The sequence below is a fragment of the Pseudopipra pipra genome, chromosome W (genome assembly GCF_036250125.1).
Source record: "Pseudopipra pipra isolate bDixPip1 chromosome W, bDixPip1.hap1, whole genome shotgun sequence".
NCBI lineage: Eukaryota > Metazoa > Chordata > Aves > Passeriformes > Pipridae > Pseudopipra > Pseudopipra pipra.
Genome location: NC_087580.1, coordinates 495,889 through 519,163, shown reverse-complemented (window position 1 = coordinate 519,163; position 23,275 = coordinate 495,889). Strand labels below are relative to the sequence as shown.

General features: G+C 59.3%; 5 protein-coding genes across 6 annotated transcripts in view; 4 read left to right on the top strand and 1 right to left on the bottom strand.

The window, feature by feature from the left end:
- Window positions 1-23,275, bottom strand: part of LOC135405784 (C-type lectin domain family 2 member D-like) — a 64,633-nt gene that overhangs the window by 19,144 nt on the left and 22,214 nt on the right. The window lies entirely within an intron of this gene.
- Window positions 3,898-6,474, top strand: LOC135405798 (class II histocompatibility antigen, B-L beta chain-like). The gene is made up of 5 exons (XM_064640397.1): window positions 3,898-4,073; window positions 4,587-4,866; window positions 5,541-5,812; window positions 6,082-6,188; window positions 6,302-6,474. Exons 1-5 carry the CDS (start codon window positions 3,989-3,991, stop codon window positions 6,308-6,310), a joined length of 753 nt encoding a protein of 250 aa, XP_064496467.1. The 5' UTR covers window positions 3,898-3,988; the 3' UTR covers window positions 6,311-6,474.
- LOC135405791 (class II histocompatibility antigen, B-L beta chain-like) lies at window positions 7,677-9,849 on the top strand. Its single transcript, XM_064640392.1, has 5 exons — window positions 7,677-7,878; window positions 8,373-8,642; window positions 8,905-9,186; window positions 9,456-9,562; window positions 9,677-9,849. Exons 1-5 carry the CDS (start codon window positions 7,794-7,796, stop codon window positions 9,683-9,685), a joined length of 753 nt encoding a protein of 250 aa, XP_064496462.1. The 5' UTR covers window positions 7,677-7,793; the 3' UTR covers window positions 9,686-9,849.
- LOC135405793 (class II histocompatibility antigen, B-L beta chain-like) lies at window positions 11,073-22,535 on the top strand. Its single transcript, XM_064640394.1, has 5 exons — window positions 11,073-11,623; window positions 12,137-12,412; window positions 13,083-13,364; window positions 13,634-13,740; window positions 22,464-22,535. Exons 1-5 carry the CDS (start codon window positions 11,539-11,541, stop codon window positions 22,470-22,472), a joined length of 759 nt encoding a protein of 252 aa, XP_064496464.1. The 5' UTR covers window positions 11,073-11,538; the 3' UTR covers window positions 22,473-22,535.
- Window positions 19,969-22,145, top strand: LOC135405947 (class II histocompatibility antigen, B-L beta chain-like). The gene is given in 5 exon segments (XM_064640461.1): window positions 19,969-20,295; window positions 20,807-21,076; window positions 21,672-21,872; window positions 21,875-22,021; window positions 22,117-22,145. Coding segments are annotated over 5 exon segments (732 nt in total). The 5' UTR covers window positions 19,969-20,210.

The following is a 23,275-nucleotide window of genomic DNA, read 5'->3' as shown; positions in this document are numbered from 1 at the left end:
GGTGCCATTGCTGAGAACCGGGGTTTTCCTTGGATGGCCCCTTGCCAGAAAAGGCAGGAGAGGCTGGAGAGAGGGGAAGGAGGGGGGTCAGGCCGCTGGGATGGTGCCGGCGGGCCGTGAGCCCGAAGCCAGCAAGGCCTTGGGCCCCCACGGTGTCAGGGGAGGACTGAGAGCCCCCAGGGAGGAGGAAAGCTGGGCAGGCCCCAAGGCTGCTGGGCCTCTTCCTTGCCAGCCCTTTGGCCAAGGCCCCGAGGCAGAGGTGGGGCTCAGCCCCTGCACAGCAATGGGGCACAGGCTGAGCCCCAGGGACACCAGAGCCAGGCGGCCTGAGCTCTTCTTCCTGCAGCGTCTGCCTGGGGCAGCCCAGCCAGGCCTGAGTCTCTGCAGGAGAGGCCAAGCCCAGCCAGAGAGGGCTCAGCCCTCTGAGGCTGCACTCACTGCAAAGGGAACAAAACATTGGCCCAGAGGACATCCTGCCCCCAAATGGAGAACTGCAAAGGTCAAGAATAAAAAAGTCACCCCCCTCCATTCTTCAAAAAATGTTCAGACCTCTTTCCTAAAAGCATCCAGGACTCGGGTCACCCAATTTTCTCTCTGACAAGGGTTTTCCGTGGTTCCCCTCAATTCCCAGCCCGCCCAGGATCACTTATGAGGTCCCAACCCCCACTTTTTCCCCCTCTCCCACCCCTTACCCATCATCCCCCAATCCCCAACCCCCTCATGCTCACTTTGGGGGTTCCACCTTCCCGTTTCCACCACTTTTCTGACCTCTCCCACCCCTTTCCCATCAGCCCCCAATTCTCAGTCTCCCTCCCCCTCCACTTTTGGGGGGTCCCACTCCCCTCTTACTCACTTTGGGGTCCCACCACCCCTTTTATCCCCTCTGACTCACTGACCCCCCCTTCCCAACACCCCCTCTCACCCCAGAGCTCTTCACCTGCAGCCGGGGGAGCTCCCAGTAACACCAGTGCCCATAAATGTCCCCCCCAAAAAAAGGGTTAGGTGGGGTCCTGGGTGGGCTCTGAGTGAGTTTGGGGGTTCCTTGGAGCATGGCCCCACTGGCTCCCAGTTCCCCTCTCTGTAGTTCCAGTCACTCCCAGTATGATCCCGGGCACTGACAGTCACTCCTAGGATGGTTCCTGTATGGTCCTGGTCACTCCCAATAGGATCCCAGTTGCCCCCAAGGTGGTCCCAGTTGCTCCCAGTCCCCCCCACGATGGTTCCTTTCCCTCTCAGGGACTCCCAGTCTGAGTCCAGTATGGCCCCAGGCACTTTCAGTCACTGCCTGGACGAGGCCATTTGCCCCCTGCATGGTCCCAGTTGCTCCCAGTCTGATCCCACTATGAGTCCAGACATTCCTAGTATGATCCCAGGAACTTGAAGTATGAATCCAGTTTGATCCCAGTCATCCCCAGTATGGTTGCAGTCCCTCTCACATACTCCCAATATTATTGCAGTCACTCCCAGGATGATCCCATTATGAGCCCAGTTGCCCCCAGCGTGGTTCCAGTTGCTCCCATTCACCCCTACTGTGCTTCCAGTCACTCCCAGTATCATCCCTGTCACTCCCAGCCACTCCCAGTAGATCCCACTTGCCTCCAACATGTTCCCAGTCACCCCCAGTATCATCTCAGTCACTTTTAGTCATACCCAGTATCATCCCACTATGATCCCAGTCACTCCCGGTACGATACCAGTCTCTCCAAGTAGGATCCAAGTTACCCCCTGCATGGTCCCAGTTGCTCCCAGTCACCCCACTAGAGTTCCACTCCCTCCCAGTCCCTCCCAGGACCATCCCAGTAGGATCCCAGTGACACCCCAGATGGTGGCACTCACAGCCAGGATGAATCCAGACATGCCCTGGCACTCCCAGGATAAAGCCATTTGCCCCCAGCAGGCTCCCAGTTCCTCCCAGTCACTGACTATGGTTCCAGTTGCTCCCAGTATGATCCCTGGCACTCCCAGTTACTCTCACTATGATCCCAGTCAGTCTCAGTATGATCCCACTCACTCCTGGTCTCTCCCAGTATATCCCAGTTGAAGTCAATGTGGTCCCACTCACCCCCAGTTGCTCCCAGTAGCTGCCAGCATAATCCCAGTTACTCACAGCCACTCCCAGTCACTCCCAGTCTATGCCAGTTGCCTCCAGCATCCACCCTGTCACTCCCAGTTACTCCCAGTTCCACTATACTTCCAGCATGGCCCCACTGGCTCCCAGTTCCCCCCTGAATACTTCCAGTTATGCCCAATATGATCCCAGTCACTGACAGTCACTCCCAGGATGGTTCCAGTATGGTCCTGGTCACTCCCACTAGGATCCCAGTCACTCCCAATAGGATCCCAGTTGCCCCCAAGGTGGTCCCAGTTGCTCCCAGTATGATCCCACTATGAGTCCAGTCACCCTCAGTACAATCCCAGTAACTTGCAGACACTTCCAGTACGACTCCAGTTTGATCCCAGTCATCCCCAGTATGACCCCAGTCACCCTCACTGTGTCCCCAATTTCTCCTAGCATGGGCCAAGCTCTCCAACTGTGATCCCAGTATGATCCCAGTACTCCCCAGCATGGTCCCCGTTGCTCCCAGTTTCTCCCAGTGTGATCCCAGTTGCTCTAAGTTGTCTCTAGGATTGACCCAGTCTCTCCCTTTAAGATCCCAGTCCGATCCCAGTATGAGCCCAGCAGGGGCCCAGCTGCTCCCAGGATGACCCCAGTTGCCCCCAGCGTGGTTCCAGTTGCTCCCATTCACCCCTGTTATGGTTCCACTCACTCCCAGACACTCCCAGTATATCCCAGTTGCCCCCAACATGCTCCCAGCTGCTCCCAGTATGATCCCTGTTGCCCCAGTTCTGGTCCCGCTGGCTCCAGTCCAGGTCTCAGTGTATCCCGGTGTCCCCCCAGTTCCCCCACCCCGCTCTCACCCCCTTTTCTCTCCCCACAGAGCTCCTGAGCTGCCGGCGGCCGCAGCCCCTCCCCGTGGCCTCGGGCCCAGCCGGGACCCCCCAGTCCAGCCCCGCACTTTGGGGGGGTCGTGTGTCCCCCCCGGCCCTGCTTTTGTTCACACCCCAGTCGGCTGCTCCCAGTGTTCCCAGTAAAGCTTTCCAGTTCTCTGCAGTCCCTGTTATTGGGGGGCAGTGAGGGGGTTCTGAAAATCCCAGGAACGGGGGGGGGTTGGGCACTTCCAGACCCACAAAATCCTTTGAATAGGGCTTTTGGGGACATTCAGACCCCAAAAATCTTGGGAACATGGGGGCTCTCCTAGATCCCAGAAGTTACAGGAACATCGTGGTTGGGGCACTCCCTGACCCCAAAATATTGGAAAAGAGGGGCTTGGACACTCCTAGACCATAAAACTCATGGGAATAGGGGGTTGGGGCACTCTCAGACCCTAAAAATCCCCGAGAAAGTTTGCTTGGGCACGTCCAGAGCCCAAAATATTGGAAAAGAGGGGACTGGACAGTCCCAGACCAAGCCCCCAAATGCGGAGAAGCTCCAGGTCCCCAAAAGTCCTGGAAAAGAGGGATTTGGATACAATCAAAAATCCGGAAATTGGGCACCCTCAGCTCCTCATCTGCCTCTTGTTTTGGGCAACTCCGAACTCAGGGACAACTTTATCCTCTGTTTAAGGTTCACTTAAGCCCCAGGAGTCCTGGATGCCCGTTTTTGGATTGCCCTGAGCTTTGTGAGCCCTGGCTGGGCATTTTTGGTGGGCCCTGAGCTCCCCCCTCCCCCACAGCCCACGGACCCCCCCCGAACCCCCCAGCCCCGGGGCTGCCGCGGGGGCCCCAACGGCCCTCAGCCAATCCCAAAGCGCCCACGCCGCCCGCGCCCAATCCCAGCGCGCCGCGCTGATGACTCATCAGTCGCCGGGAAGACACCTCGAAAAAAGGGCCCCAACTGCGCCCTCAGCCAAGCCCAGCGCGCCCCAAACCCCCCAAAACGGCGCCGCCCGGCTGGTTTTGGGCTGTCAGCAGCTGTCCGGCGCTGGGCATGGAGCGTGTGCGGGGAGCTGGGGCCGTGCTGGCGGTGCTGGTGGTGCTGGGAGCCCCCCCGGCTGCGGGCGAGGAGCTGTCGGGTGAGCGGGGGGGGGCGGGAATGAGGAGAGGGTGTGAAAGGGGGGAAAGAGGGGAGAAAAGAGGGGATGGGAGCCCCAAAAGTGAGTGGGAGGGGGGTCGGAACGCCCAGAGTGAGTGGGAGGGTGATGGGAACCCCAAAGTGAGGGCGGGGGTTCTGGGGATTGTGGGGACAGTGGGAAAGGGGTGGGAGAGGGGGGAAATGGGTGGGTGGGAGAGCAGGCAGAGGGGTGCCATGGGGGTCCCTGGGTGTTTCTTGAGCCCTGGAGCGGTTCCTTGGGGCTCTGTGGGGGTCGAATCCGCAGTGGGGGGGTCCCCAGCCACCCTTGTCCATCCCCGGGGGCTGATGGGGGGGTTCCCCCCCAGCCAAGAGCCGGTGCTGGGGCGTCCGTGGGGCAGAGGGGATGGGAAAGGGGGGTCCGGGGTGGCCCCCTGAGCTCCCAGCCTGCTTTGGGGGGATGGGGATGATGGGGGGGGGGACGGGGCACCCCCTGACCCGTGTCCTGCACACACAGGGGTGTTCCAGTGGATGGGAAAGGCCGAGTGTTACTTCATCAACGGCACCGAGCGGGTGAGGTACGTGGACAGGCACATCTACAACCGGGAGCAGTACGCCCACTTCGACAGCGATGTGGGGGTCTATGTGGGGGACACCCCGTACGGAGAATTCTGGGCCAGGCAATGGAACAGCAACCCCGTAATTCTGGAGTACGAACGGGGTGAAGTGGACAGGCTCTGCCGGCACAACTACAAACTTGGTGCTCCTTTCATCCTGGAGAGGAGGGTGAGCGTGGGGCAGAGCTGGTCCCCTCAGCCCCTGCCCCGGGAATGACCCTGGAGCCCTTCAAACCCTCCCTGGGAATCATCCCAGACCCTCAGCCCTCCCTGTGCCCTTCCCTTGGCCTGTTGCCCCTTCCCAGTTCTTTCCTGTCTCTCCCAGTCCTTCCAATGCCCCCTAGTCTCTCCTAGTCCATTCCACTTTTTCTCACTCCATCCCAGTCCATCCCAGCCTCTCCCAGTGCCCCCCCCGCCGTCTCCACCCCGCTGGGGCCACCGAGCTCACGCCCCTCAGCCAATCCCAGCGCGTCTCTCTGATGACGCTCCAGTTGCCAGGCAGACCCAAACCAAAGAATTCCCTCCCCAGGACTCAGCCTCCCAGTCCCCATCGCTTCCTTCCCAGTCCACACCAGTCATTCCCAGTCCCTTGCAGTCATTTCCAGTCATTCCTAGTCCCCGTCACTCCATTCCCAGATCCTCTCACTCCATTCCCAGTCGTTCTCACTTCACTCCCACACCTCCCAACTCTCTCCCCAGTGTCCCCTCAGCCCAGCCCCTTCTCCCCCACTCTATTCCCAGTCCCTCCCACTGCCATCCCAATACCTACCAATGTCCTACAAGTCCTCTCCCCTCCCTCCCAGTGCCCCCCAGCTCAGCCCAGTGTCTCCCCCGTCCCTCCCAGTGCCCCCCAGCGTGTCCATCTCACTGGTGCTGTCGAGCTCCCAGCCCGGCCCCGGCCGCCTGCTCTGCTCCGGGATGGATTTCTACCCTGCGCCGGTGCAGGTGAGGTGGTTCCAGGGTGGGCAGGAGCTGCCAGAGCACGTAGTGGCCACCGACGTGGTCCCCAACGGGGACTGGAGCTACCAGGTGCTGGTGATGCTGGAAATCCCCCCCCGGCGCGGGGTCACCTACAGCTGCCAGGTGGAGCACGTCAGCCTGGAGCACCCCCTCAGCCGGCACTGGGGTACGGCCCGGCCCCCCCAGCCCCGGGGGGGCGACTGGGGGCGACCGGGAGGGAGTTTGGGGGGTGCTGGGGGTGCTGGGAGGGGGGTGGGAGGGTCCCGAAGGGGCCGGGAGGGGCCGGGTGGGATCCCTGGTGGGGCTGGGAAGGGACTGGCAGGAGGTTGGAGGGACCCCCGGGTGGGCTGGGGGAGAGCGGGCCGGGCTCTGTGGGGGGCCGGGGGGGGCGTGGGAGGAGGTTTTGGGGGTGCTGACCCCCCCGGCTCCCCCCAGAGATGCCCCCGGACACCGTCCGCAGCAAGATCCTGGTGGGGGTCGGGGGCTTCGTCTTGGGCTTGGTCTTCCTGGCGCTGGGGCTCGGCTTCTACCTGCGGGAGAAGGTAAAGGGGGGTCCCCAAAGGGGGGGCGTGGCCCCCCCCTTGCTCTCCCACGGCCTCTGGGCCCCCCCTGCCCCCCCAGCCCCTTTGCTCTCCCCCCTTTTCTCTCCCCACAGAGCTCCTGAGCCACCGGCGGCCGCAGCCCCTCCCCGTGGCCTCGGGACCACCCTGGAGAACTGAAACCCTGCGCTCATTTTGGGGGGGTCGCATGTCCCCCCCTGCCCTGCATTTCTTCCCACACTAACCAGCTGTTCCCAGTGTTCCCAGTAAAGCTTCTCAGTGCTCTGCACTCCTGGGTGTTGGGGAGAAGTGGGGGGCTCTGAAAATCTTTGGAATGTGGGATTTTGGCACTCCCAGCTCCTCAAATCTTGCAAAAGATGGGTTTGGGCACCATCAGCATCAGAAAAACACAGAACAGGTGAGTTGGGAACACTGAGAATCCAAAATCCTGGGAGCACAGAGCTACAGGGTCTTGTAGACCCTAAAAATCCCAGAGACCGGGGTTTTGGGCACTGCCAGACCCCTTAAATTCTATGAACATTGGGGTTTGGACGCTCCCAGACCCACGAAATCCTGGGAACAGGGGAGTTTGAGCAATGTCAGCCTCCCAATAACACTGGAACATGGGGGTTTGGGCTCTCTGAGACCCCAAAAATACAGGAAAGGAGAGATTTAAGCGACCCCAGACCCACAAAATTGTGAGAGCGGGGGTGTTTGGGCATTCCCGAGCCGAAAAATCCCAGGAACAGGGGGGTTTGGGTACTCCCACACGTCAAAAATCCTGAGAACAGGGGGTTTGGGCACATCCAGAGGCTAAAATATTGGGAAAGAGGGATTTGCACACTCGCAGCCCCAAAAAATCCTGGGAACAGGGGCACATTGAGACCCCCAAGATCCCAGGAACAGGGGGGTTATTGGGCACACGCGGCCACCCAGAACCTCATTCCCACCTATCCAGGACACCCCAAACCCCATCCCAAGCAATCCGGGAACGTCCAAAACCCCCCTCGGACCCCTCATGACAGGGCAGGCTCAGCAGCAGCAGCAGCAGCCAATGGGAGCGGGTGGTGCTGGCGCGTCATCAGTTGCCGGGAAGACGCGTCCCGAACTGAGCTCCTATGGGGCTCAGCCAATCAGAGACCGCCCTCCGGTGATTTTAGGGGCCCGTGGGAGCTGCGAGAGCCCTGTCTGGGCATTTTTGGGTTTCCCTGAGCTTTGGGAGCCCTGTCTGGGCATTTTTGGGTTGCCCTGAGCTTTGGGAGCCCCGAATGGGCATTTTTGGTCCGCCCTGAGCTTTGGGAGCCCTGTCTGGGCATTTTTGGTGGACCCTGAGCTCGCCCCTCCCCCGCAGCCCGCGGACCCCCCCGAACCCCCCCCCAGCCCCGGGGCTGCCGCGGGGGCCCCCAAGGGCCCTCAGCCAATCCCGAAGCGCCCACGCCGCCCGCGCCCAATCCCAGCGCGCCGCGCTGATGACTCATCAGTCGCCGGGAAGACGCCGCGAAAAAAGGGCCCCAACTGCGCCCTCAGCCAAGCCCAGCGCGCCCCAAACCCCCCAAAACGGCGCCGCCCGGCTGGTTTGGGGCTGTCAGCAGCTGTCCGGCGCTGGGCATGGAGCGTGTGCGGGGAGCTGGGGCCGTGCTGGCGGTGCTGGTGGTGCTGGGAGCCCCCCCGGCTGCGGGCGAGGAGCTGTCGGGTGAGAGGGGGGTGGGAAAGGGGGGCAAGAGGGGAGAAAAGAGGGGGTGGGAGCCCCAAAAAAGGGAGTGGGAGGGGGGTGGGAAGGGCCGGAGTGAGTGGGAGGGGGGTGGGAGCCCCAAAGTGAGGTTGGGGGGTGTGGGGATTGTGGGGCCGGTGGGCAAGGGGTGGGAGAGGGGGGCAAGGGGGTGTGGGAGAGCAGGCAGAGGGGTGCCCTGGGGGTCCCTGGGTGTCCCTTGAGCCCTGGAGCGGTTCCCTGGGGCTCTGGGGTGGTGGGATCGGCATTGGGGGGGTCCCCAACCCCCCTGTCCATGCCCGGGGGGCTGATGGGGGGGTTCCCCCCCAGGCAAGAGCCGGTGCTGGGGCGTCCGTGGGGCAGGGGGGGGTGGGAAAGGGGGGTCCGGGGTGGCCCCCTGAGCTGCCAGCCTGGTGTGGGGGGCTGAGGGATGATGGGGGGGGACGGGGCACCCCCTGACCCGTGTCCTGCACACACAGGGGTGTTCCAGGAGATGTTGAAGTCCGAGTGTCACTTCATCAACGGCACCGAGCGGGTGAGGTACGTGGTGAGGAAAATCTACAACCGGGAGCAGTACATGCACTTTGACAGCAATGTGGGGGTGTTTGTGGGGGACACCCCGTATGGGGAGAAGGTTGCCAAGTACTGGAACAGCCTCCCAGAATTCATGGAGCGCAGACGGTCTGCGGTGGACTGGTTCTGCCGGGTCAGCTACGAGGTGTCCACCCCGTTCCTGGTGAACCGCAGAGGTGAGCGTGGGGCAGAACGGGTCCCCTCGGCCCCTGCCCCGGGAATGACCCTGGAGCCCCTCAAACCCTCCCTGGGAATCACCCCAGGCTCCTCAGCCCTCCCTGAGCCCATCCACTTGCTCTTTGGCCCCCTCCCAGCTCCTCCCACTACCATCCCAGTCCCTCCCACTGCCATCCCAGTCCCTCCCAACGCCCTCCAAGCCCTCTGCCCTCCCTGCCAGTGCCCCCCAGCTGAGCCCAGTGTCTCCCCCGTCCCTGCCAGTGCCCCCCAGCGTGTCCATCTCGCTGGTGCCGTCGAGCTCCCAGCCCGGCCCCGGCCGCCTGCTCTGCTCCGTGATGGATTTCTACCCTGCGCCGGTGCAGGTGAGGTGGTTCCAGGATGGGCAGGAGCTGCCGGAGCACGTGGTGGCCACCGACGTGGTCCCCAACGGGGACTGGAGCTACCAGGTGCTGGTGATGCTGGAAATCCCCCCCCGGCGCGGGGTCACCTACAGCTGCCAGGTGGAGCACGTCAGCCTGGAGCACCCCCTCAGCCGGCACTGGGGTACGGCCCGGCCCCCCCAGCCCCGGGGGGGCGACTGGGGGCGACCGGGAGGGAGTTTGGGGGGTGCTGGGGGTGCTGGGAGGGGGGTGGGAGGGTCCTGAAGGGGCCGGGAGGGGCCGGGTGGGATCCCTGGTGGGGCTGGGAAGGGACTGGCAGGAGGTTGGAGGGACCCCCGGGTGGGCTGGGGGAGAGCGGGCCGGGCTCTGTGGGGGGCCGGGGGGGGCGTGGGAGGAGGTTTTGGGGGTGCTGACCCCCCCGGCTCCCCCCAGAGATGCCCCCGGACACCGTCCGCAGCAAGATCCTGGTGGGGGTCGGGGGCTTCGTCTTGGGCTTGGTCTTCCTGGCGCTGGGGCTCGGCTTCTACCTGCGGGAGAAGGTAAAGGGGGGTCCCCAAATGGGGGTCGTGTCCTCCCCCTTGCTCTCCCACGGCCTCTGGGCCCCCCCTGCCCCCCCAGCCCCTTTGCTCTCCCCCCCTTTTCTCTCCCCACAGAGCTCCTGAGCCACCGGCGGCCGCAGCCCCTCCCCGTGGCCTCGGGACCACCCTGGAGAACTGAAACCCTGCGCTCATTTTGGGGGGGTCGCATGTCCCCCCCTGCCCTGCATTTCTTCCCACACTAACCAGCTGTTCCCAGTGTTCCCAGTAAAGCTTCTCAGTGCTCTGCACTCCTGGGTGTTGGGGAGAAGTGGGGGGGCTCCGAAAATCCTGGGAATTGGGGGTTTGGAACATTCAGACCTTAAAAATCTTGGGAACACGGGGGTATGGGCTCTCCTAGACCTTAAAAATCTCAGGGATAGGGTGGTTGGGGCACTTCCAGACCTAAAAGTCTTGGAAAAGAGGGACTTAGAGACACCTAGACTCCATCAAAATCCCAGGAACTGGTGGGTTTGGGTACAATCAGACCTCCAAGAATCCTGAGAACTGGGGGGTTGGGACGCGTCAGACCCAAAAAAAACCAGGAAAAGGGGGCTTGGAAATATTCAGAGCCCGAAAAATCTGGGAACTTGAGGTTTGGGCAATGTCAGCCCCATGAACAGGGCAATAACCCCATGAACAGGGGGGTTTGGGGTCTCTCAGCCCCAAAATATCTTTGAAAAAAGAGGTTTAGGTGCTAGCAGACCCCAAAAATTATGAGAACGGGGATTTGGGCATTCAGAGGCCCCTAAAATTGTGAGAAAAGGGGTGTTGGGGCACATTCTGAGTCACAAAATCGCAGGAACAGGGGGTTTGATCACTCTCTGTTCCTCTAGTCTTGGAAAAGAGGAGTTTGGGCACCATTAGCTCATTGAAAAACATGGGAACAGGGGGGGTGGGGACATTCAGGTTCCAAAAATCTTGGGAACACGGGAGTATGGGCTCTCCTAGAGCATAAAAATGCCAGGAAATGGGGGTTTGGGGCACTGTCAGATCCAAAATATTGGAAAAGAGGGGCTTAGACATTCCCAGACCATAAAACTGCTGGGAAAGGGAGGGTTTGGGCATTCCAGAGCCCAAAAATCCTGGGAACAAGGGGGTCTGGGCACTACCAGACTTAAAACATTATAGGAATAGGGGGTTGGGAACATTCAGACCCCCAAAATCTTGGGAACATGGGAGTATTGGCTCTCCTAGACCCTAAAGTCAAAGAAACAACGTGGATAGAGCAGTTCCAGACCCAAAAATGCTGGAAGAGTTTTGGCAATCCCAGACCCATAAAATCCTGGGAACTAGGGGGTTTGGGCACTCTCAGCCCCCAAAATCCAGGGAAAAGAGGGTTTAGACAAATGTCAGCCTCCTAACCCCCCTCGAACAGGGGGGTATGGGCTCCCCCAGCCCCAAAAAAATCCTGGAAGAGAGTTTAGGTACTCCCAGGCCCCCAAAATTGTGAAAACAAAGGGGTTTGGGCACTCTCAGATCCCAAAACATTGGAAAAGAGGGGTTAGGACACTGCCAGACCCTAAAACTCCTGGGAACAGGGGGGGTTTGGGCACTCCCAGACTCCCAAAATCCCGGGAACTGGGGGGTTATTGGGCACCCACGGACACCCAGAACATCATCCCAACGCATCCAGATCACCTTAAATGCCATCTCCAGGAATCCGGGACCCCCCAAAACCCACCTCGGACCCCCCCCAGCGCCGGGGCTGCCGCGGGGGCCCCCAAGGGCCCTCAGCCAATCGCGAAGCGCCCACGCCGCCCGCGCCCAATCCCAGCGCGCCGCGCTGATGACTCATCAGTCGCCGGCAAGACCAGGCTCCAACACGGCCCCAAACCGCCGCCGGCCTTTGCCCTCAGCCAATCCGAGCGCGCCCAAAAAGCCCCAAAACGGCGCCGCCCGGCTGGTTTGGGGCTGTCAGCAGCTGTCCGGCGCTGGGCATGGAGCGTGTGCGGGGAGCTGGGGCCGTGCTGGCGGTGCTGGTGGTGCTGGGAGCCCCCCCGGCTGCGGGCGAGGAGCTGTCGGGTGAGCGGGGGGGGGCGGGAATGAGGAGAGGGTGTGAAAGGGGGGAAAGAGGGGAGAAAAGAGGGGATGGGAGCCCCAAAAGTGAGTGGGAGGGGGGTCGGAACGCCCAGAGTGAGTGGGAGGGTGATGGGAACCCCAAAGTGAGGGCGGGGGGTCTGGGGATTGTGGGGACAGTGGGAAAGGGGTGGGAGAGGGGGGAAATGGGTGGGTGGGAGAGCAGGCAGAGGGGTGCCATGGGGGTCCCTGGGTGTTTCTTGAGCCCTGGAGCGGTTCCTTGGGGCTCTGTGGGGGTCGAATCCGCAGTGGGGGGGTCCCCAGCCACCCTTGTCCATCCCCGGGGGCTGATGGGGGGGTTCCCCCCCAGCCAAGAGCCGGTGCTGGGGTGTCCGTGGGGCAGAGGGGATGGGAAAGGGGGGTCCGGGGTGGCCCCCTGAGCTCCCAGCCTGCTTTGGGGGGATGGGGAGGATGGGGGGGGGGACGGGGCACCCCCTGACCCGTGTCCTGCACACACAGGGGTGTTCCAGTGGATGGGAAAGGCCGAGTGTCACTTCATCAACGGCACCGAGCGGGTGAGGTACGTGGACAGGCACATCTACAACCGGGAGCAGTACGCCCACTTCGACAGCGATGTGGGGGTCTATGTGGGGGACACCCCGTACGGAGAATTCTGGGCCAGGCAATGGAACAGCAACCCCGTAATTCTGGAGTACGAACGGGGTGAAGTGGACAGGCTCTGCCGGCACAACTACAAACTTGGTGCTCCTTTCATCGTGGAGAGGAGAGGTGAGCGTGGGGCAGAGCTGGTCCCCTCAGCCCCTGCCCCGGGAATGACCCTGGAGCCCTTCAAACCCTCCCTGGGAATCATCCCAGACCCCTCAGCCCTCCCTGTGCCCTTCCCTTGGCCTGTTGCCCCTTCCCAGTTCTTTCCTGTCTCTCCCAGTCCTTCCAATGCCCCCTAGTCTCTCCTAGTCCATTCCACTTTTTCTCACTCCATCCCAGTCCATCCCAGCCTCTCCCAGTGCCCCCCCCGCCGTCTCCACCCCGCTGGGGCCACCGAGCTCACGCCCCTCAGCCAATCCCAGCGCGTCTCTCTGATGACGCTCCAGTTGCCAGGCAGACCCAAACCAAAGAATTCCCTCCCCAGGACTCAGCCTCCCAGTCCCCATCGCTTCCTTCCCAGTCCACACCAGTCATTCCCAGTCCCTTGCAGTCATTTCCAGTCATTCCTAGTCCCCGTCACTCCATTCCCAGATCCTCTCACTCCATTCCCAGTCGTTCTCACTTCACTCCCACACCTCCCAACTCTCTCCCCAGTGTCCCCTCAGCCCAGCCCCTTCTCCCCCACTCTATTCCCAGTCCCTCCCACTGCCATCCCAATACCTACCAATGTCCTACAAGTCCTCTCCCCTCCCTCCCAGTGCCCCCCAGCTCAGCCCAGTGTCTCCCCCGTCCCTCCCAGTGCCCCCCAGCGTGTCCATCTCACTGGTGCTGTCGAGCTCCCAGCCCGGCCCCGGCCGCCTGCTCTGCTCCGGGATGGATTTCTACCCTGCGCCGGTGCAGGTGAGGTGGTTCCAGGGTGGGCAGGAGCTGCCAGAGCACGTAGTGGCCACCGACGTGGTCCCCAACGGGGACTGGAGCTACCAGGTGCTGGTGATGCTGGAAATCCCCCCCCGGCGCGGGGTCACCTACAGCTGCCAGGTGGAGCACGTCAGCCTGGAGCACCCCCTCAGCCGGCACTGGGGTACGGCCCGGCCCCCCCAGCCCCGGGGGGGCGACTGGGGGCGACCGGGAGGGAGTTTGGGGGGTGCTGGGGGTGCTGGGAGGGGGGTGGGAGGGTCCCGAAGGGGCCGGGAGGGGCCGGGTGGGATCCCTGGTGGGGCTGGGAAGGGACTGGCAGGAGGTTGGAGGGACCCCCGGGTGGGCTGGGGGAGAGCGGGCCGGGCTCTGTGGGGGGCCGGGTGGTGCGTGGGAGGAGGTTTTGGGGGTGCTGACCCCCCCGGCTCCCCCCAGAGATGCCCCCGGACACCGTCCGCAGCAAGATCCTGGTGGGGGTCGGGGGCTTCGTCTTGGGCTTGGTCTTCCTGGCGCTGGGGCTCGGCTTCTACCTGTGGGAGAAGGTAAAGGGGGGTCCCCGGCGGTTTTGTCCCCCCCCTTGCCCACAGCCTTTGTGCCCGCCCTGCCCCCCACCCTGCTCTCACCCCCTTTTCTCTCCCCACAGAGCTCCTGAGCCGCCAGCGGCCGCAGCCCCTCCCCGTGGCCTCGGGCCCAGCCGGGACCCTCCAATCCAGCCCCGCCCGCACTTTGGGGGGTGTCAGAGACTGGAACAGTTAATGATTTATGCATTCTAAGAGACTTCTGCAGGCTTTTGACTTTCTGATGGGCAACTGGGCCCATCCCCCTCCTCCAGTGCAGAAGATGTCAAGCCCCAAAAGGCAGGAAGAGCCGAGTTTACCACGCCCTCCACACGAACTCCGCCCCAAAAAGAGGGACACCACCCTATGAAAAAACTCCCCGCCTTGGGGAGGTGCAAAGGATATGGATATTGACTGGTGACTTTGGGGGTTTGGGGGGGATTTTTCCTTCTTCTCCCCTCCCCACCTGCGGATCCAGACCATTCCTTTTACATGGCTGGATCCAGTGGGCGGTGACTATTTACATTTTTACCACTCTTATCTTTTCTTTTTTCTTGCTCTCCCTTACTCTTACCCTATATTTCTCTCCCCTATGCATTTTTCTCCTCCCCCAAAAGGTTGGTCTTGTTATATGACAGCCCCCAAAATGCTGGCATACCTGTTGATACAGAATTGTTAAAATAAACCTTGTCAATATGTTTTCAGACACCGATTATTCAGTGTCATTTCACTTTAATCCACCCCAAGGGAATTATTGATAAAACCTGAGTTACCCCCCCGCCTTTTTCCTGGGGCGGGTTGTAACAGTCACTGCTGTCCCTGTGATGTCACTGCTGTCCCTGTGATGTCACTGCAGTCTTTGTGATGTCACCAATGTCCCAGTGATGTCACTCCTGACCCTGTGAAGTCACTGCTGTCTCTGTGATGTCACGGATGTCTTTGTGATGTCACTACTGTGCCTGTCATGTCACCGCTGTACCTTTGAAGTCACGGATGTCCCTTTGATTTCACCGATAGCCCTGTGATGTCACCGCTGTCTCTGTGATGTCTCCAATGTCTCTGTGATGTCACTGCTTTCCCTTTGATGTCACCACTGTCTCTGTGATGTCATTCCTGTCCCTGTGATGTCACCAATGTCCCTGTGATGTCATTGCTGTCCTGGTGATGTCACTGATGTTCCTGTGATGTCATCGATGTCTCTGTGATGTCATCGCTGTCTCTGTGATGTCACTCCTGTCCCTGGGATGTCACTGCTGTCCCTGTGACGTCACTGCTGTTATTGTGATGTTGCCGGTGTCTCTGTGACATCATCGATGTCCCTGTGATGTCACCTCTGTCTCTCTGATGTCACTGATGTCTCTGTGATGTCACCGCTGTTTTTGTGACATCACTGATGTCTCTGTGATGTCACCGCTGTCTCTGTGATGTCACCGTTGTCTTTGTGATGTCACCGATGTCTCTGTGATGTCAGTGCTGTCCCTCTGATGTCATCGCTGTCCCTGTGATTTCACTGCTTTCTCTGTGATGTCATTGATGTCCCTGTGATGTCACTGCTGTCTCTGTGATGTCACCAATGTCCCTGTGATGTAACTGCTGTGACTATGATGTCACCGATGTGTCTGTGATGTCACCACTGTCTCTGTGATGTCACCGATGCCTTTGTGATGTCACCGATGTCTCTGTGATGTCACCGATGTCTCTGTGATGTCATTCCTGTCCCTGTGATGTCATCAATGTCCCTGTGATGTCACCGCTGTCATTGTGATGTCACGGCTTCCCTGTGACATCACCGATATCCCTGTGATGTCACCAGTGTCCCTGTGATGTCACTGCTGTCCCTTTGATGTCACTGCTGTCTCTGTGACGTCACCACTGTCTCTGTGATGTCACCACCGTCGCCGTGATGTCACTGCTGTCCCTTTGATGTCACTGCTGTCTCTGTGATGTCACCACTGTCGCTGTGATATCACTGCTCTCTCTGTGATGTCACCGATTTCTCTGTGATGTCACCGATGTACCTGTGATGTCACTGCTGTTCCTGTGAAGTCACTGCTGTTCCTGTGATGTCACTGCTGTTCCTGTGATGTCACTGCTGTCCCTGTGATGTCGCTGATGCCCTTGTGATGTCACCGATGTCTCTGTGATGTCATTCCTGTCCCTGTGATGTCATCAATGTCCCTGTGATGTCACTGCTGTCATTGTGATGTCACTGATGTCCCTGTGATGTCACCGATGTCTCTGTGATGTCACCGCTTGCTCTGTGATGTCACTGCTGTCCCTTTGATGTCACTTCTGTTCCTGTGATGTCACTGCTGCCTTTGTGATGCCACCGATGTCTCTGTGATGTCATACTGCTGTCCCTTTTGATGTCACTTCTGTTCCTGTGATGTCACTGCTGTCTGTGTGATGTCACTGCTGTCCCTGTGATGTCACTGCTGCCCCGGGGATGTCACTGCTCTGCCTGTGATGTCACCACTTTCTTTTTGATATCACTGCTGTCCCTGTGATGTCACCGCTGTCTCTCTGTCACTGCTGTCCCTGTGATGTCACTGCTCTGCCTGTGATGTCAGCGATGTCTCTTCAACCAGACTGCAACCACCACTTTTCAATCAGACTGTGACCACCACTGTCAACCAGACTGCAGATCACCACTCTCGACCCAACTGCAACCACCACTCTTGACCAGACTGCACCACCACTCTCACCAACAGGGTTTTTTCCCCCTCTCCCTTTACTTTGGGCTCAGGGGGCCCAACAAACACCACTCTGTTCATGCCCCAGGGTGCTGGGTTATACATTAGGGTTTTGTGGGTTAAAACCAACTGTTTGTCTGTATAATCGTGATTATTGTGTTATTTTATTAAATTGTTATTCTGACTTATAATCTCTCTTTTGGGTTGAGTTCATTTCCCCTGCTGGTTTACCTTTAAACCAGCACAATCCGACTGCTGAAATTACCGGGGTATTACTCTGCTCCCCATTGCTGGCAAAATCCTGGCAAGAATACTCTTGAACAGATTAATACCCACTATAGCAGAAGGAATTCTCCCTGAAAGCCAGTGTGGTTTCAGAGCCAACAGGAGCCCCACAGACATGGGATTTGTTCTCAGACAACTGCAAGAGAAGTGCAGGGAACAGAACAAAGGTCTCTATGGAACCTTTGTTGACCTCACCAAGGCTTTCGATACTATGAGCAGGAAAGGTCTGTGGCAGATTTTGGAACGGTTAGGTTGTCCCCCCAAGTTCCTTAAAATGATCATCTCACTCCATGAGGATCAGCACGGCCAAGTCAGTTATGGCAATGCACTTTCTGAGCCCTTTCTAATAACCAGTGGTGTGAAACAAGGCTGCATTCTTACACCAACCCTATTCACAATCTTTTTCAGCAGGATGCTCCAAAGGGCCACGACAGACCTCGATGATCAGGACGGGATCTACATCCGATACCGTACTGATGGAAACCCTTTCAACCTAAGGCGACTGAAGGCCCACACCAAGACCTTAAACCATCTTGTCCAGGAGCTGCTTTATGCTGATGACGCCGCCCTCGTCGCTCACACAGAAGCAGCTCTGCAGCGTTTAACATCCTGCTTTGCTGAGGCTGCTGAGCTCTTTGGGCTGGAAGTCAGCTTAAAGAAGACTGAAGTTCTCCATCAACCTGCACCTCAGGAAGTCTTCCATCATCTCCACATCACCATTGGCTAATCAGAACTCAAATCAGTCCAGCAGTTTAATTCCCTAGGGAGCCTACATCTCCTCGGATGGTGAGATTGATGGAGAGATGGACAACAGGTTAGCAAAGGCATCGAGAGCTTTTGGAAAACTCCATAAAAGAGTTTGGCAAAATAAACACTTGAAGAAAAGCACCAAGATCAGTGTTTACAGAGCCATTGTGCTGTCTACTCTCTTATATGGATCCGAATCATGGGTCATCTACAGCCACCACCTGCGACTCCTGGAACGCTTCCATCAACGCTGCCTCCGTACAATCCTAAACATCCACTGGTCAGATGATGTGACCAATCCATCTGTTCTGGAACAGGCAGCAGTCACAAGTATTGAGGCCATGTTGCTGAGAACACAGCTGTGCTGGGCAGGGCACGTCTCCAGGATGAAGGACCAACCACCCCCTCCCTAAGATCGTACTCTGTGGTGAACTTGCCACCGGCTGCTGCAAGAGAGGAGCCCCGAAGAGGAGATACAAGGACTGCCTGAAACAACATCTCAGCCTTGGCCACATTGATCTTCATCACTGGTCTACTCTGGCCTCCAGTCGGGAGGTCTGGAGACACCCCATCTCTAACGCTGCTGCTTCCTTTGAGAACGCAGCAGGATCACCATCGAGGAGAAAAGACAACGCAGAAAGAATCGTGTCCTGTCGATCCCATCCAAGGAGTCTTTCTGCTCTGCCTTTTGCAACTGGACGTGTCTATCTCACATTGGCCTCTTTAGCCACCACTGTGCTTGTAGCAAATGTGGGCAGAGCCCTTCCCAAATCTTCGTTCGCGAAGCCCAGCCATGATTTTGGATATTAATTTGGGAGTCTGGACTCATTGGTTTATTTGGTTCTGGAACTGGTATTTGGTTTATTTGGTTTTGGAAAAAGGTATTTGGTTTCTTTTGTATTATGGGTATTCAGGTTGCAAAGAAAGAATCTTGAAGAAATCCTTTCTGCTATTTTGGATATTAACTTGTGATTTCTGGACTTATAAGTTGATTTGGTTTGGAAACTGGTATTTGGTTTATTTTGTATCCTTGAACCATTGGAAACAAATTGGGACCCCCTTGGAGGGACAAAGCTGTTGATGCTCCAGGGGTTCCAGGACCCTGAGGATTCCAGTGCCCACTGAAAGTGTTATTCAGGGAAATCCTCTCCGTCCCTGGATGCAGGGAGTTCCAAGCAAGATCCCTGGGATTTTATTAAGACATTAAAAAATTTATAAAAGGTATATAAAGATATATAAAAGGTATATAAAGGTATATAAAAGGTGTACGTAACCAACATAGAAATGGAGCTCTATAATATAATATGATTGACTTATAAAAAGTTGTGATAGAACTGCAAAAGAAGAGGTGTGATGCCTCAGAGCTTTTTGGAATTTTTAACTTTGTTATATTTTAGAAGTAGTGGTGCAGTGACTGTAGATTTTAATGGAGCTGCATTCTATCCCTTACCCTGTAGCATAATGTTTGCACATCCCCAACCCTGTTACCCCATCTCATATCAATCCCTCTAAATCCCGTTAGCGTGTTTAGTCTTCTTTTCAAGGTAGAGTTGTAGAAAAGCCTGGACCAGAAGACATCCCACAGACACAGCCACCTTCAAGCCCAGAACTCTGGAGGAGCTCCAAGGACTGTGGGTGCTGCAAAGAAGATGGAGCTGAGGAAGAATGGGTCCCAAAGACCCCAAAGCCAATTCCCAAAGGGGTGTGTCGGGGGCAGAACGGGGCAGAAGTGGGGGGTGGAGAGATCTGGGGTTGGATGGACCTTGTTCTAAAATCACAGAGCCACTGCCTGGGGGGTGCCCGTCCTGTGTGTTCCCCTGGCCTGAGGCTCCACTAAAGGACCTGCTCTCTTTATCTCATCTCATCCACTCCCCTGGCCTGGAGTCTTTTCCTCTGTGCTCTCTTGAGGCAACGGGGACTGGACCTACCAGGTGCTGGGGATGCTGGAAATCCCCCCCGGTGCCGGGTGGAGCACGTCAGCCTGGAGCACCCCCTCAGCCGGGACTGGGGTACGGCCCGCCCCCCCCAGCACAGGGGGCACACTGGGAGGGGGGTGAGGGGCTCTGGGGGCCTTGGGGGGAACTGGGAGGGAGTTTGGGGGGTAAGGGAAAGGGTCTGGGAGGGAATGGAGAGGCTGAGAAGGAGGTTGGTGGGTGCTGGGTGGGCTGAGAGGGGCTTTGGTGAGTCCTGGGGGCAACTGGGTGTTTTTGGGAGCCTTTTGGGGATGGGAGAGGCTTTGTGGGGAAATGGAAAGGCTGAGAAGGGATTTCGGGGGGTCCTTGGAGGGTTGAGGGGGCCCAGCCTGGACCCCCGAATCCATCGCCTCGTTGATTTTGGGGGGGTCGTGTGTCCCCCTGTACTTGCTTTTGTTCTGACACCAGCTGACTGCTCCCGATGTTCCCAGTAAAGCTTCCCAGTTCTCTGCACTCCCTGGATGCCCATTTTTGGTTCACCTGAGCTCCCCCCTCCCCCGCAGCCCACGGACCCCCCCGAGCCCCCCAGCCCCGGGGCTGCCGCGGGGGCCCCCAACGGCCCTCAGCCAATCCCAAAGCGCCCACGCCGCCCGCGCCCAATCCCAGCGCGCCGCGCTGATGACTCATCAGTCGCCGGGAAGACGCCGCGAAAAAAGGGCCCCAACTGCGCCCTCAGCCAAGCCCAGCGCGCCCCAAACCCCCCAAAACGGCGCCGCCCGGCTGGTTTGGGGCTGTCAGCAGCTGTCCGGCGCTGGGCATGGAGCGTGTGCGGGGAGCTGGGGCCGTGCTGGCGGTGCTGGTGGTGCTGGGAGCCCCCCCGGCTGCGGGCGAGGAGCTGTCGGGTGAGCGGGGGGGGCGGGAAAAATGGGAGGGTGGAAAAGGGGGGAAAGAGGGGAGAAAAGAGGGTGTGGGAGCCCCAAAAGTGAGTGGGAGTGGGGTTGGAAGGCCCGGAATGAGCGGGAGGGGAGTGGGAGCCCCAAAGTGAGGGTGGGGGGATCTGGCGATTGGGGGGATAGTGGAAAAGGGGTGGGAGAGGGGGAAAAAGGAGGTTGGAGAGCAGGCAGAGGGGTGCCCTGGGAGTCTCTGGGTGTCCCTTGAGCCCTGGATCGGTTCCCTGGTGCTCTGGGGGGGTCGGATGCGCACTGGGGGGGTCCCCAACCCCCCTGTCCATCCCCGGGGGGCTGTTGGGGGGTTCCCCCTCCAGCCAAGAGCCGGTGCTGGGGCGTCCGTGGGGCAGAGGGGGATGGAAAAGGGGAGTCCGGGGTGGCTCCCTGAGCTCCAACCCTGCTGTGGGGGGCTGGGGGATGATGAGGGGGGATGGGGCACCCCCTGACCCGTGTCCTGCACACATAGGGGTGTTTCAGGAGATGTTTAAGTTCGAGTGTTGCTTCATTAACGGCACCGAGCGGGTGAGGCTCGTGGTGAGGAACATCTACAACCGGGAGCAGTACGCCCACTTTGACAGTGATGTGGGGGTTTATGTTGGGGACACCCCGTACGGGGAGACCCAGGCCAGGCACTTCAACAGCATCCCAGAACTGATGGAGGACAGACGGGCTCAGGTTGATACGGTCTGCCAGAGCAACTATGAGACCTCGACCCCGTTCACTGTGAACAGCAGAGGTGAGCGTGGGGCAGAGTGGGTCCCCTCGGCCCCTGCCCCGGGAATGACCCTGGAGCCCCTGAAACTCTCCCTGGGAATCACCTCAGACCCCTCAGCCCTCTCTGTGCCCATCCTGTTAATTTTTACCGCCTCCCAGTTCTTCCCAGTCCACCCCAGTCTCTCCCAGTCCGTCCAATGCCCCCTAGTCTCACTTAGTCCATTCCAGTTTTTCTGAGTCCATCCCAGTCTCTCCCAGTGCCCCCCCGCGTCTCCACCCCGCTGGGGTCACCGAGCTCCCGCCCCTCAGCCAATCCCAGCGCGTCTCTCTGATGACGCTCCAGTTGCCAGGCAGACCCAAACCAAACACTTCCCTCACCACGACTCAGCCTCCCAGGCCCGATCGCTTCCTTGCCAGTCCAGAACAGTCCATTCCCAGTCCTTCCCAGTCATTCCCAGACGCTCTCACTCCACTCCCTGACCATCTCGATCCATTCCCAGTCATTCTCACTTCACTCTCAAATCTCCCAACTCTCTCTCAGTGGCCTCCCAGCCCCTCCCCTTCTACCAGAGTCTATTCCCCTCAGCTCAGCCCAGTGTCTCCCCCGTCCCTCCCAGTGCCCCCCAGCGTGTCCATCTCGCTGGTGCCGTCGAGCTCCCAGCCCGGCCCCGGCCGCCTGCTCTGCTCCGTGATGGATTTCTACCCTGCGCCGGTGCAGGTGAGGTGGTTCCAGGATGGGCAGGAGGTGCTGAAGGACGTGGTGGTCACCGACATGGTCCCCAACGGGGACTGGACCTACCAGGTGCTGGTGATGCTGGAAATCCCCCCCGGCGCGGGGTCACCTACAGCTGCCAGGTGGAGCACGTCAGCCTGGAGCACCCCCTCAGCCGGCACTGGGGTACGGCCCGGCCCCCCCAGCACCGGGGGCACACTGGCAGGGGGCCGGGGGGGAAACGGGGCAACTGGGGCAACTGGGAGGGAGTTTGGTGGGTGCTGGGGGTGATGGGAGGGGGGTTGGAGGGTCCTAAAGGGTCTGGGATGGGCTGGGTGGGATCCCTGCAGGGTCTGGGAGGTACTGGCGGGAGGTTTGAGGGACCCCCGGGTGGGCTGGGGGAGAGCGGGCCGGGCTCTGTGGGGTGCCGGGGGGTGCGTGGGAGGAGGTTTTGGGGGTGCTGACCCCCCCGGCTCCCCCCAGAGATGCCACCGGACACCGTCCGCAGCAAGATCCTGGTGGGGGTCGGGGGCTTCGTTTTGGGCTTGGTCTTCCTGGCGCTGGGGCTCGGCTTCTACCTGCGGGAGAAGGTAAAGGGGGTCCCCAAAGGGGGGTCATGTCCCCCCCCTTGCTCTCCCACAGCCTCTGTGCCCCCCTGCCCCCCACCCCGCTCTCACCCCCTTTTCTCTCCCCACAGAGCTCCTGAGCCACCGGTGGCCGCAGCCCCTCCCCGTGGCCTCGGGCCCAGCCGGGACCCCCCAGTCCAGCCCTGCCCGCATTTGGGGGGGTCATGTGTCCCCCCTGGCCCTGTTTTTGTTCGCACCACAGCCAGCTGCTCCCAGTGTTCCCAGGAAAGCTTCTTAGTGCTTTGCAGTCCTGCTTACTGGGGGCAGTGATGGGGGGGCTCCAAAAATCCCAGCAATGGGGGGTTTGGGTACTCTCAGACCCTCAAATTCCTGGGAAAAGTGGGGTTTGGACAAAGGTCAGGCTTCCAAGACAAACGAACAGGGAAGTTGGGGCACTGCCAGATCCAAAAATATTAGAAAAGAGGGTCTTGGACACTCCCAGACTCCAGAAATCCTGGAAACAGTGGGGTTTGGGCTCTCCCTGACCCAAAACATCCTGGAGAAGGGTAGTTTGGGCACATGCAGAGGCCCAAAATCCTTGCACAGGGGGATTTGCGCACAGCCAGATCCCAAAATGTTGTAAAAGACGGGTTAGGACACTCCCAGACTCTAAAACTCTTGGGAATAGGGGTGTTTGGGCACTCCCATACCCCCAAAACTGTGGGAACAGGGGTGTAGGAACACTGAGACCACAGAAATCTTGGGAGCACGTGGGTATGGGCTCTCCTAGACCCTGTAAGTCAAGAAACCAGGTGGATAAGGCAATCCCAGACCCCAAAATACTGAAATAGAGGGGTTAGGACACTTCCAGATCTTAAAACTCCTGGGAACAGGGGCATTTAGGCACTCCCAGAACTATAAAATCCTGGAGAAAGGTGGTTTG

Coding starts and splice junctions, on each gene's coding strand:
- LOC135405798 (XM_064640397.1), top strand. CDS start 3,989: ATGGAGCGTGTGCGGGGAGCTGGGGCCGTGCTGGCGGTGCTGGTGGTG. Junction 4,074..4,586: donor TGCGGGCGAGGAGCTGTCGG/GTGAGCGGGGGG, acceptor CTGCACACACAG/GGGTGTTCCAGTGGATGGGA. Junction 5,813..6,081: donor CCCCCTCAGCCGGCACTGGG/GTACGGCCCGGC, acceptor GGCTCCCCCCAG/AGATGCCCCCGGACACCGTC.
- LOC135405791 (XM_064640392.1), top strand. CDS start 7,794: ATGGAGCGTGTGCGGGGAGCTGGGGCCGTGCTGGCGGTGCTGGTGGTG. Junction 7,879..8,372: donor TGCGGGCGAGGAGCTGTCGG/GTGAGAGGGGGG, acceptor CTGCACACACAG/GGGTGTTCCAGGAGATGTTG. Junction 9,187..9,455: donor CCCCCTCAGCCGGCACTGGG/GTACGGCCCGGC, acceptor GGCTCCCCCCAG/AGATGCCCCCGGACACCGTC.
- LOC135405793 (XM_064640394.1), top strand. CDS start 11,539: ATGGAGCGTGTGCGGGGAGCTGGGGCCGTGCTGGCGGTGCTGGTGGTG. Junction 12,413..13,082: donor CGTGGAGAGGAGAGGTGAGC/GTGGGGCAGAGC, acceptor CGTCCCTCCCAG/TGCCCCCCAGCGTGTCCATC. Junction 13,365..13,633: donor CCCCCTCAGCCGGCACTGGG/GTACGGCCCGGC, acceptor GGCTCCCCCCAG/AGATGCCCCCGGACACCGTC.